Source organism: Neoarius graeffei, chromosome 13, assembly GCF_027579695.1.
Source record: "Neoarius graeffei isolate fNeoGra1 chromosome 13, fNeoGra1.pri, whole genome shotgun sequence".
Classification (NCBI taxonomy): Eukaryota; Metazoa; Chordata; class Actinopteri; order Siluriformes; family Ariidae; genus Neoarius; species Neoarius graeffei.
This window is the reverse complement of record NC_083581.1, coordinates 60,125,611-60,139,240: the sequence shown is the minus strand read 5'-3', so window position 1 is coordinate 60,139,240 and position 13,630 is coordinate 60,125,611. Positions and strand designations below refer to the sequence as shown.

The 13,630-nt window shown below is 41.9% G+C and overlaps 1 protein-coding gene across 3 annotated transcripts in view; it reads left to right on the top strand.

Annotated features, from left to right (window-relative positions):
- The window catches only part of zgc:154075 (uncharacterized protein LOC556929 homolog), a 52,151-nt gene that overhangs the window by 34,624 nt on the left and 3,897 nt on the right, over window positions 1–13,630 (top strand). Inside the window, exon 14 of one of the 3 annotated variants that reach the window (XM_060936951.1) lies at window positions 3,304–4,839. The exons of 1 other annotated variant lie outside the window; for it this stretch is intronic. In XM_060936951.1, coding sequence (XP_060792934.1) covers window positions 3,304–3,429 — 126 coding nt within the window. In that variant the 3' untranslated portion in view covers window positions 3,430–4,839. Of the gene's footprint in view, window positions 1–3,303; window positions 4,840–13,630 lie in introns of those variants that run through there. One more of the 3 variants, XM_060936952.1, reaches the window with a different exon arrangement.

Genomic DNA, 13,630 nt, shown 5'->3' with positions numbered 1-13,630 from the left:
AAAAATAGGCTAAGGATATAAAAAATTCTAAACAAACAAAAAAATAAATAAGCAAAGGGAAAGAATATATAATTATATACATGTATAACTAAATTTTTGAAAAATATAATAATAATAATAATAATAATAATAATAATAATAAACAGCATGCAGGAAAAAAATACAGGGGTTGTACAGTATAATGAAACATCAAGCTACTTCTGTGGTGCAAGACGGAGAATAGACAAAGACAGTTGTACAAAGACAGGAGACAAAAGACAGACAATAGGTGCATAGACGGAGAGAGTGAATACAATATATGTGCAATGAACAGTAACTATAGGTCAAAGGGCCGAGATAGAATTTTAAAGTGCAAATAAATATGAAGCCCTTAAAGGTCCCATGGCATGAAATTTTCACTTTCTGAGTTTTTTTAACATTAAAATGAGTTCCTCTGACCTTCTTAAGTCACCCCAGTGGCTAGAAATTTCATAATGTGTAAACCAAACTATGCCCAACATTTGAGAATGGCACGTCAAAACGGTGCGTTGGTAAACTCTTCCCTTGCCTACGTCAGCAAGGGAGATGATCCCCACGCCCCCCCCCTGGATTCCCACCCACTGTATGGATTGCCCGCCCAACTCAAAAGTTGCTGTTTGTCCTACCAAGCCTACTGCGCATGTGCGAAGCCTACTGCGCATGCGCAGAACACATGACTACATTTTGTAGTGAGGAGCCCATAGAAGACGCAACATGGAAATTGCGCTGTACATGGATGTGACAACACAGAAACGAGTCTGTTTTTACTGCCAACGGGAGAGCCCCTGAAGACGCAGTGGCTTAATTTTATTTACTTCAATAATACGCCGTCGAGTCTACCTAAGACGGTGTATGTTTGTCAGAAGCATTTTCCTGATGAATGTTTCCACAACTTGGGACAGTAGGGCAGGTTTTGCACATCAACTGCCACTGAAGCCTGGGTCTGTGCCAAGCATCCCTGCCGCATCAGCAACAAACACCGAACAAGTAAGTGTATAACTGGTCGTTTTGCTATGTTTTAAAATCGGTGCGTTAGCCTAGCAATGGCTACATTAGCTGTGCAGCTAACCGCTTCCTGCAATTAGCCAGGTACATGGGCTCGAGTTGTACCATTTTTTTAGACAGGGCGGACGGACCAGGGCATTCGCCCGCCTGGCCGTGCCCGACGAGGAGTGCTCTCGGCCGGCTTGGGAGGCAGACGGCAGCCCCTCCTGGAAGTGCAGTTTTACCATGGGCCTCATGCGGAAAAAAATGACAAAGTCCCACTGCTCAGTTTTACCATGGGCCTCAGGCGGGAAAAAATGACAAAGTCCCAGTTTTACCATGGGCTCGAGTTGTACCATTTTTTAGACAGGATGGACGGACCAGGGCATTCGCCCGCCTGGCCGTGCCCGACGAGGAGCGCTCTCGGCCGGCTTGGGAGGCAATCGGCAGCCCCTCCCCCTCCCCCCATGGCACGCCCCCACCGTCTACCCTTCCCCGCCTCCTGCTTCTCATTAGCAAAACGACGCACTGGGAAAAGCGCTGAAATGGGGCTTTCTCCCAGGAGGCTATATCTACGTACCGAGGGTTCATTTCGAGAAAGGCTGCGGATATAACATCCGGAAGCCTCCACGAGCCCATTTAAAGCATCAACAAACCACCATGCCATGGGACCTTTAAGTGACTTATACAGCATGGGTGAGTTGCTGTATGTATACAGTGGGGTCCAAAATCTGAGACCACTAGTGAAAATGATTGTTTTTGGCATTCTTTCTCAATTTAACACAAAGGTTTTCATTACAAATGACCTCAGCAATAACTTGAGTGAAAAGTAGAATCTTAGAAATACTTACATGAATTTTAGAGTTTCTTATGATTTGGTATGGCCCCTTTTTCTTTCATGACCGTTTGCACTTGAGCTGACACAGACTCTTCAAGTTTGTGTAAAACCTGATGATCCGTGTTCGATCAAATCCATCAGCGTTTAGTTTTAACACGTGCTTCAGTGGAAGGGATAAGGCCCAAAGAAAATCTCACCTTTTGTACAAAGCAGTGGTCAATACCCCAAATTTGCTTATATTTAAACAGTGACCTAGAAATTCTGCAACATCTTGAATATTAAATAGTCAATATTTTGTGCATTTTCCTTTTTTTTTTAAACATTTTTTCAAAATTCTAAAACTTTTTGTTTATTTTTAGTTTTAAATTTTATAATGTGGTCTCAGACTTTTAGACCCTACTCTATATCCCGAATATATGGGCAGTGGACAATATGTACGGTAACAGGTAAATCAGTTATATTAAGTGTATAGGGGAGGTGTGTTAACAAGTGTACAGTGAAGTAAATGAGTGTTAGCAGCCTTGATGTTCAAATATTCAAGAGAGTATATGTTCAAGTATATAAGTATTTATTCTATCCACATTCACTGGATATGAGCAATCATGCGCTCTGATTGGCTACTCTGCTACCAGGCTATCAGCTTGTATACCTTGAGTAGAGAAAAACAAAATGTCGGAGTGTGTTGCTGAACCAAGTGAGGACAAAATAAAAACTCTACTCGAAAACAAAACCCCAAAAATGATCAAGTATTTAAAAGAAACAGAAAGAGCTCATAGAATATCGTGTCTTCCCCTGCAATATCTCCTGTTCCACACTACATCCCAGTCGGTGTTGGTAATGCACCTTTAAGTTAGTTTGCCAACCACCACCACCACCACCACCAAAAAAAAAAAAACAACCCTAAAGAAGAATAAGAAAACCCCCAAAAAATACAAAAAAGCAATAAAATATGGAATAAAAGTATTTGATGGTAAGAGCGTATCTTTTTTTTCAAGAATTATTATTATAGCATTTTCCACAAATTGCTATTGTCATTTTGCCAGTTTGTTTACATTCAAAGTAGAAATGATTTTGTCAGATGTTTTGTACAAAGATTTTATTTATTGAATTTGCAAAAAATAAAAATGCCCTGTTTCTCAAAATCCAGTGAACGTGGATAGAATAAAACAGTTATTCCGCTCAATCTCATTGTACATGGCTTATAGCCAACTTGGTGCTACGCACCTCATCGGCTATCAGCTCATGTACGACTCGATTTTGCAGAATAATTGTTAAATGTTCGAGATTTCAATGTTCTAAATGCAAGATGCATACAGTCCCTTAGCTAGTAGGCTAGTGATGCATGAATACAGTCCAGTTCAGTATTTAAATATCTCCAAACATTTTGTTTAGAGAGAAACACATATATATTTTTTAAAATTTATTTTAAAAGTAATGTATAGTATTGTGTTTCATTTCTGTAGAGCGGAAACCCAATGCTGGTCCATTCCGGTCCAAAGGAAACACTGGCGAGTCACAGGCTGGTGTTTGAAGCTGAGCGTTCTCGTCTAGAGAACCGAGTTGTGATGTGTGTGACTGATCATGACTAGATGACGATGGACAAAACTCCTTTTCTTTTTTTTAATGAAGACATAAATGCAGGATATGCACATTAATAGTAAGTTGCTTAGCAGAAAAGCATTCAAGCCATACACGACTGTCTGGATGTGAGGGATGGCATGCTCTCTCACCCTGTCAATCCCAGTGAATCAATCAAGTGTCTGTAAACTCGAATGAACAATCAAGTGTCTGTGAACTCTTGGTGTGCAAAAGAAGGCAGATAGCGCTTTCCTTCGAGTGTCTTACTCTGCCTTGTGGTACAGAATGAGCAGCAGTTTGAAAAGATGCAGTGGCTGGCTTCATGTGTCACAAAGGAAGCACATGTTAGGGCCAGAATATACTTGACGTTCAGAACGCTTCCGCGTTCCCAGTGCTCTTTTGACACGTGTTCTGAGCATGTCATTAGAAATGAACGTGATGCGTGCCTGAGTTGCAATACCAGCAAAAATTGGGGTGGCAGTGTGTTCATGTTTTGGTGTGCGACATTAGCATCGTTGTTTATTAGTCTGAAGTTATCAACATGGCTGAATTCTTTGAGGAAGAGAAATGTTTATCTTTAATTTTTAATAATTCTTTTACATTTTTTAATATTAAAATATTTTTAAATTTAACATCTTTCTTCCTTCAACTCACAGCACCGTGAAACCAGATGTTGTTTTCTCACCATGATGATTTCTAGCACTGCCACCTGCTGGAATCCTCCAGATTTACATAAAATACACGCGCGAGTATAGTCAGTATAGCGTCCGCAAGCGTACAAGTCACGTAGTGTCAGGTATATCCCGGCCCTTAGCCTTCATGCTAACGGATTGATATCTATCATATGCTGGGTAAAAGCTGACTGGTGAGAGGGAATTGCCAAAACCAAATTCGAGAGAAAATGAGGGAAAACAAATTTTAGTAAAATCTATTTGCTAGCATCAAGTGAAAATTGTACTGATTTTTTTTAAATCCTGATTTTGTGTATTGTGGATTTCTTTTAATATATACTTTCTTTTTATTAAATTTTCAGTTCTTTTTCCAACTATAAAATACAACAAGGAAACAAAGAACAAAGAAAGAACAAAAATAGACAGAATAGTAATGAGCAGGTAGGTTGACAGGGCTGACATAGTCCATACATTGATGTAAAATGGAGTGATTATTCACACAGACAATGAGTTACATTTTAAAGAATATGAAGTCCACCTTTCCCAGTACTTTGTGTAAAGTTCAGTCCATAATCTTAAGGCGAAAGCCAGTTTTTCCATGCATTGTATTTCATCTACAATAGTAATCCAGTCATTCCTCGATGGCAAATTTGACTGCAGCCATTTCCTTGTAATGGCCTTCTTGCTTGCAGCCAAGAGCACTTTATAAAGTTTGTCCTGGGCCCTGAGTCCAACTGAGAATTTACCCAAATACAGTGTTGACAACAAATAAAAGTTGACTTTTAAACCAAAGATTGACTGAATTTCTCCTGCAAGATCCTGCCAGTGTGGCTGGATAAGGGGACAGGCCCAGAATATATGGACGTGGTCAGCCATGGTCTGTCCACACTGTCTCCAGCATTTATTCTGACCCTGGTAACCCCATTGTTTAGCTTTCAACTTAGGAGTGATAAAAAATCTTAAGTTCTTCCAGCAGAATTCTCGCCAGGCCCTAGAGTTGGTGGCTTTAGCTTGACACACCCAAACGGTTCTCCAGTCATCCTCAGATATCTCCAGGCCGGACTCCCTTTCCCATTTCTGCTTAATCTGGAGAGTAGAATGATTCTTGGAGTTTTGTAATTTTTTATAAATCTGAGATATCAGATGTCTACTGTCTTTGGCTTTATATGCGTCGATAAATATACTGTTCAAATTTAAATCCCTATTTGTTTGCTTGATTTCTTTGTTGAAATAGTCTCTGACCTGGAAATATCTAAACATATCCTCTCTCCCCAGTCTATATGATTCAGAAATGCGGGTAAAAGATTGTAGGCCGTCCTTATCAGCTATAGTGCAGTAGGCCGTTGTACCATTGTTACCCCTTTTCCACCAAATCAGTTCCAGGGCTGGGCTGGTTTGGGGCCAGTGCTGGTGCTGGTTCACAACTCGTTCAACTCGCGAGCCAGCTGAGAACCAGTTTGCTTTTCCATAGCTCGTGGTGCTAAGAGGAGACATGCCATTACGTCGCTGTATACGTCAGTTACGTCGCTGTATACGTCATTACATCGCTGTATACGTCAGTTACGTCGCTACGTTTGCATAAACCTTGGCGCGAATATCGAAGCAAAAACAACACGGAAGCAGCAGCAGCAACAACAACAATAATAATGGATGACTTCGCGTTTGTACAGCTGCTGCTTCTCGTCGCTTAAAAATGGCGATCTTTCGCGGTCTTGTTATTGTTGTTGGTCTTAACAACTCCGCGCCCCCGCTGACGTAAGTGGTTCTTTCCTCTGGCCCAGCAGAGAGTTGGTGCTAGCCTGGAACCGGTTTTTCTGGCCCCAGAGCCAATTCTTTGTCAGTGGAAACAGAAAACCCGGTTCCAAACTAAGCACTGGCCCCGAACCAGCCCTGGAACTGCTTTGGTGGAAAAGGGGCATGTGTGACCAGTGCCTGAAACGCTTATCTAGACCTGATGGTAGAAACTCTGAGTCATATACCACCCATTTCAATATTTTTGCATGTTTCTCAAGCTGAAGCTTTTTACAGATGTTTGACTACACCTTAAGGGCAGCTTTGGTCCAGCAGTTTATTTTATCCAGGTGGGAATCATGGTATTGGCAAATACCTAATAATGACTGTACTGGTGTTTCAGATTGCATTAATTCTAAATCTTTCCATTTGGCGGAGTAGTTTGGATTACACCAGCAAACTAGAGGTCTTAGCTGTGCGGCAATATAATAATCCTCCACACATGGTAGGGAAAGTCCACCCTCATCTTTGGGCAATTGCAAAATTGTATATTTAATTCGAGGCTTCTTACTGTTCCAGATAAATCTTGATCTCATTCTATTCCATTCCCTAAAATCCTTAGGAGGGATCTCTACCGGAAGTGACTGGAATAAGTACAGAAGTTGGGGAAGGACATTCATTTTTATCGTTTCAATTCTATTAGACATATCTAGAGGCAGTACAGTCCATCTATCTAGATCTGCTTTGATTGTCTTAATAACTGGATCATAATTCGTCTTATATATTTTGGAGATGTCTTTTGGGATCCAAACTCCCAGATATTTAATAGCAGAGGCATCCCATTTAAAATCAAATCTGCTTTTCAGTTCTGTATTCGGAGTGAAATTATATGTAAGTATCTGCGTCTTATGTGTATTCAATTTATACCCAGAATATGAGCCAAACAATCTCAAAAGAGACATCAATCTGGGTGAACTTCTCTGTAAGTCAGTCAAAGTGAGCAAAATGTCATCTGCAAATAAACTTATCTTGTATTCGTCATGTCCAATTAAAATGCCTAAATCTCAGGGTCCTCCCTTATTGCCTGAGCTAAGGGCTCTTTGAAGAGCGTAAAGAGTGCGGGGCTTGCCCTGATGACAACCTCTCAAAGGCTACATCCACACGACAACGGCAACGAGATTTAAAAATATATATATCGCGTCCACATGGGCAACGGATCAGTAAAATATCAGGTACATATGGCAACGCAACGCTTGCTGAAAACGATGCAATACACATGCCACACCTCTAGGTGCGCTGTAAGACGGTCCCATCGGAGACACCAGAACAATAGAAGAAGTAAAGATGCATGCGCATAAACTATTATGCGCGAGACTTCATATTAGCCACAAAGTCAGAAAAATCTGTTCGTAAAATTACGTTATAATGACCAAATACAATGAAAAGTATTTTTCCAGTCTCACCTGTGAAAGGTAATCCCATGTGATCTCGTTTGGACGGCAAACTTGTTGGTACAGTTAAACGCAGCACATGAATGAGGCATCTTTATTCTCCGCTTTGCCCCATCCAATATGGCGGCGAGGATGACGTATGATTCTACGCGGAAGGCGGCGTCTTTAATGGTCCGGAATAAATTGAATGCTACACGTTGATGGATTAATTTGTTCTTCTATGCCCTTTTTGAGGAATGTATTGTAGGACTTAAACCAACATCTGAAGAGGTGAGATCGCTCCTTTTTTCCCCTATTTTTGCTGGGGGGATTGACTCTGCCCTAAGGGCTATTCTCTCTCTCTCTCTCTCTCTCTCTCTCTCTCTCTCACTTTGCACCATTACACAATAAATATTCACAGTGAAAATATTTTGTAAGCGCGTTTCATGAACCAAGTTATAGGATTTGTTGACAACTCGCATCGAGTTCGTTACACTTCTACCCGGCGTGAAGCACATGTGGTTGTGACGTCATCGTAAACAAATCCGTTCTACTCATCCAGACGACTTCGCAACGGCGCCGTTGCCAGATTTTTCCACTCTGGAACCCGTTCTCAAAAGATTTCGTTTTGGGGCACCCAAAACGCCGGTGCCGTGTGGACGCCAGGCCGAAACGATAAACAATTTTATCAGATTCACCTGAATCCGTTGCCGTGTGGACAGGGCCTAATTTGATGGATTGAGTTAGGTGGCCATTGATTCTAATTCTGGCGGTGGGGTTTGAGTAAAGTGATCTAATACACTGAACAGATTTTTCATTAAAACCAAATCGTTGCAGCACTTGGTAAAGGAAGCCCCATCCAACCGAATCAAACACTTTCTCTGCGTCTAAACTAATCAGAGTTGCACTAGTGTTTCTTTTAATCACGTTGTCTACCACATGGAGCGTTCGTTTAATATTGTCCTGTGTTTGTCTTTCTCGGACAAACCCTGTTTGGTCTGGGTCTGTCATTTCAGTGACTATGTTTTCTATTCTTTTGGCCACAATTGAGGCAAATAGCTTATAATCAGAATGGAAATTGGCCTATAAGAACTACATTCCCCCTTATCCTTACCCTGCTTAGGAATAATTGATATTACTGCCTCGCTCCACGATTGGGGCATCTGGCCTTCCTTAAGGGTGTGGTTAAAGCATCTGAGAAGAAGAGGCATCAACTCAAGTTTAAATGTTTTGTACCATTCACTAACAAATCCATCTGACCCTGGTGATTTGTTGGTCTTTAGGCGAGAAACAGCGCCAGCCAATTCAGCGGTTGTTACCTCAGCTGTCAGTACATTATTCTGATGTTCTCCTATTGAGGGGAGATCCAGTGATTTTAAGAACTCATCAATTACAGAGTCATCAGCTTTATCAGGTTGAGTATATAAGTCCTTATAGTAAGCTTCGAAGGCTTGATGAATTTCCTCTAGCTTATGGCAGACTTTGTTGTTTTTTGGGTTTCTTATTTTGGAAACAGTTCTTTCTGCTTGTTGCTTACGTAGTCTCCAAGACAGAAGCTTCATAGCCTTAGGGCTGGTTTCGTAATATTTTTGTTTAGTAAACCTCATTTTTTTTTCTCATTTTCCTCGTCATAAATCTGATTTATTTCTTGTTTAATACATTTTATTTGGGCCCATAGTTGTGGATCTCTTTGAGTCGAGTGTTGGGTTTCCAGGTTCTTCAGTTTTGACTGCAGCTCCACTAAGCGTTTAAGTTTCTCCTTTTTCCTATGAGCTGCAAAGGCTATGAGTTTACCCCTAAGTACTGCCTTCCAGGCATCCCACAGGACATTTGGTGAAACTGTTCCATTATCATTATTTTGCAAGTATTCTTTTAATTCTTCTTTTATACACTACCGTTCAAAAGTTTGGGGTCACTTTGAAATGTCCTTATTTTTGAAAGAAAAGCACTGTTCTTTTCAATGAAGATCACTTTAAACTAATCAGAAATACACTCTATACATTGCTAATGTGGTAAATGACTATTCTAGCTGCAAATGTCTGGTTTTTGGTGCAATATCTACATAGGTGTATGGAGCACTTGCATGTGACGTCACAGCCGATCCAGATTGTGACAGACGCCATCTTGTCGGTCAAACGCCATATTCCGCCTTCTACTTCTAGTTCTACTTCTGCTTTTACTTCTACCTTTTCTTCTGGAAAACCCTACTATGTACAATTCTACTACAACGGCTGCGGCTACAAGCTCTCCCTACCTGTGCACGTTTTTTATGTTTTTTGTGTGTATTTTTGCGTGTTGTTCGTCTGTACCGGACTTCAATATCCACTACAACCGTATGGACTTACTGGACATTGGTTTCCAGCAGAAAATGATGGTTTGTAGCGATTTCCATCGCATGCACAACATTCCGGACGAGGAAAAAAAAAACATTCCGGACGAGATAGCGAGACCAGCGGGGTCTCCATGGATTGTTATTGGAAGCAAAGCGAAGGAGGCGGTGCCGGGAGCAGAAGCAAAAGCGAGGCTGCAGGCAGAGCCGGCCTGTTGACTAAGCTCAGAAAACAGCCACTCAAATCTCCACTGCCAAGCCTCTACCTCTCCAACGCCAGATCCATGTAAACAAGACGGACGATTTGGAATTACCTTATTCTATTCTATAATCGGCTGGTCAGTGCTATACTCAATACTTAAGTGACTTACCCATCCAATGAGGATTCTTGTTTACAAGATGTCACATCTGAGTCGCTGACAAATCCTGAATTTCTGTAAAGATAACTGTCCAGAGATTTATAAGCACGCAGTGCTTCACCACTGAACAGCGAGGGAAAGTTAATGAGGTAATTATACACGTCTGGGTATTCCGCTGACAGTTCAAAATCCGGTCGTGAAAACTCCATCCGGTAAGCCATAAGGGTCACAAATCTGTAGATCATTTATTTTAGACATATATCTAGTTATCTGTTCATTAGAAAAATGAGCCGTGTAGTCTGTCGGTTGAAATTGATCCATTCTGTACACGAGTGCGAGCAGTATTCAGCGGTGTTTTTGACCGACAAGATGGCGGTTGTGTACTTTCCGGTCACGTGACTGCAAGATCTCTATAGAGGCCCATTTCCAGCAACTCTCACTCCAGTGTTCTAATAGTACAATGTGTTTGCTCATTGCCTCAGAAGGCTAATGGATGATTAGAAAACCCTTGTACAATCATGTTAGCACAGCTGAAAACAGTTTAGCACTTTAGAGAAGCTATAAAACTGACCTTCCTTTGAGCAGATTGAGTTTCTGGAGCATCATATTTGTGGGGTCGATTAAATGCTCAAAATAGCCAGAAAAATGTCTTGACTATATTTTCTATTCATTTTACAACTTATGGTGGTAAATAAAAGTGTGACTTTTCATGGAAAACACAAAATTGTCTGGGTGACCCCAAACTTTTGAACGGTAGTGTATATTCCTTACAAACTCTATCATTCAACAAGCTAGTATTGAGCCTCCATAGAGTATTCTTCCTTTTATTATTCAGGTGCAGAGAGAGATATACTCCTGAATGATCTGAGACATCTCTAACACCCAGGGGCGCCGCCAGAAATTTTGGGCCCCATGAAAGATTAGAATTTTGGGCCCCCCAACTTTGCCCACCCTCATCACAATTGCACTATTGTCATTATTTGACTTTTGATAGCCCATGGACCTTGAGTTTGTGACTCTGTTATTACATTTTATGTATTAACCTACCAGGGACTAGATGAAAACTGGTCCGTGACTAATGTTGGTGCAATTTGCTGCTTACTTCCTTCTCCAAAGGGGGGTTCAGTGGTTTGGTAGGGCGGAGGTCCCCCTGAGGCTGAATCTGTGCACATTTAGGGCACCCCATTAGTTATGAAACTGGTTATTAGCACTAGTTATTAGCACCAGCATAACATAATATTTCATCTTGTTTATCACACAAGTCAATTCAGTTATTAAAATGGAAAAAATGTCACTGTACAAACTGTAAAAGTGTTCTCTTGATAGGCTAATCCAACCACGTTCATACTGTTCATTTACCATTCGCTAATATTTTGAACACACATGTGAGCGATAGCTACCTTTCTTTGGGAAAAACTGAGTAACCAGTTGCCTGCCTCTCCGGTCCCTCTCAGCTTTCAGCTGCCTTTCTTTACGTTTTTGACAGCCACTCTTCATATTTAGCGATCATAGACTGTACGCACTCCACTGCTGGCTGGCTGGCTGCTGCACCGCGACACAGCAGCAAGTAGCGTTGCACTGATCAGCACACAGATTTAACGCATCGCGCTTCTACCAGAACTGGACCGTACCATTTCGCAAAAGGGGGAGGGTTAAATGACAATATGTTGAAGAACTCAAGAAATAGACAACCTTGTTCAATTAGCTCATTTTACCAGATGGAATATTGCATTGTTGTTATTTCAAAAGTCTTATTAAAATCATTAAAAGCATATTATCAGCCCCTTAAAGGGCCCCATGGCAGTGTTGGGCCCCTAGAATTGTTCTAACCTTTCCCCCCCTGGCGGCGCCCATGCTAACACCTAGCCTACATTCATTTATTCTATGTCTATCTGCAGCTGAGATAAAAAAAAAAAATCCAATCTGGAATATTCTGCGTGACAAGGGGAGTAGTAGGTAAATTGTTTTTCTGTGGGGTGCAGGTCCCTCCATATATCTATCATACCAAATTCCCTTACCATTTTCTGCATGAATACTGAGTTTTGGCTTCTCCTCTTGTGTATATTTGTTGAGTCAAGCTTGGGTTGCAATTGGATATTCAAATCACCCCCACAGATTAAAGTTCCTGATGACTCTACGGTTAATAAGTCAAATATTTTTTTAATAAATGATCTGTCATGCCCTGGAGGCATATATACGTTTAACAGAGTGACTTCCTTGTGGTCAATCTTGCCTTTGACTAAGATATAGCGACCCTCCTTGTCTTTAATTTGGGCAGTTAATTGGAAATGTAACTTGTTTGACAGTAAAATTGCCACTCTCCCCTCTTACGCCCAGATTTGTGAGAGGAATAAAAAGTATTAGTAAACCCCATCTTTAATTTTCCATGTTCAGAGTTAGAGATGTGTCTCTTGCCAAAAGACCACTTGAATATTCTCCCTTTTAATTTTTGCAATAACTTTGCTCCTTTTCACTGGATTATGTAACCCATTCACATTAAGTGTTATTATCTTATATTCCTGATAGTCCATTTACTTTGTTTCTTTGTGTCAGTAGTGGCCTGTTGCAACATCTCATCTCATCTCATTATCTCTAGCTGCTTTATCCTGTTCTACAGGGTCGCAGGCAAGCTGGAGCCCATCCCAGCCGACTACGGGCAAAAGGCGGGGTACACCCTGGACAAGTTGCCAGGTCATCACAGGGCTGACACATAGGCTACGTTTACACTAGACCGTATCTGTCTCGTTTTCTTCGCGGATGCACTGTCCGTTTACATTAAACCGCCTGGAAACGCCTGGAAACGGGAATCCGCCAGCGTCCACGTATTCAATCCAGATCGTGTCAGCTCCGGTGCTGTGTAAACATTCAAAATACGCGGATACGCTGTGCTGAGCTCTAGCTGGCGTTTCATTGGACAACGTCACTGTGACATCCACCTTCCTGATTCGCTGGCGTTGGTCATGTGACCCGACTGCTGAAAAACGGCGCGGACTTCCGCCTTGTATCACCTTTCATTAAAGAGTATAAAAGTATGAAAATACTGCAAATACTGATGCAAATACTGCCCATTGTGTAGTTATGATTGTCTTTAGGCTTGCCATCCTTCCACTTGCAAGTAGTAAGTGATATGCGCTGGGATCACACACACAGCGGCTCAGTCCCGAATCGTGGCTTGTTCACTTCACTCGCGCGCTGTGTGAGCTGCGCAGGGCCGGAGTGCGCACCCTCCAGAGGGCACTCGCTGTTCAGGGCGGAGTGATTTGGAGCGCAGGATGCCTGCGGAGCCGAGCGTATCCGTGTATTGGTGTTGCTGTGTGCACGGCTAACGGTTTTAGTGTAAACGCGAATCGTTTTAAGAACGTTAATCTGATGATCCGCTGATTCGACGTAATGTAAACGTAGCCATAGACACAGACAACCATTCACACCTACAGTCAATTTAGAGTCACCAGTTAACCTAACCTGCATGTCTTTGGACTGTGGGGGAAACTGGAGCACCCAGAGGAAACCCACGCGGACACGGAGAGAACATGCAAACTCCGCACAGAAAGGCCCTCACCGGCCACGGGGCTCGAACCTGGACCTTCTTGCTGTGAGGCGACAGCTCTAACCGCTACACCACCATGCCACCCCTGTTGCAACCTGTAACACCTTACCCTTAAACTTGAGTAAAAACAACTATTGAAATACGG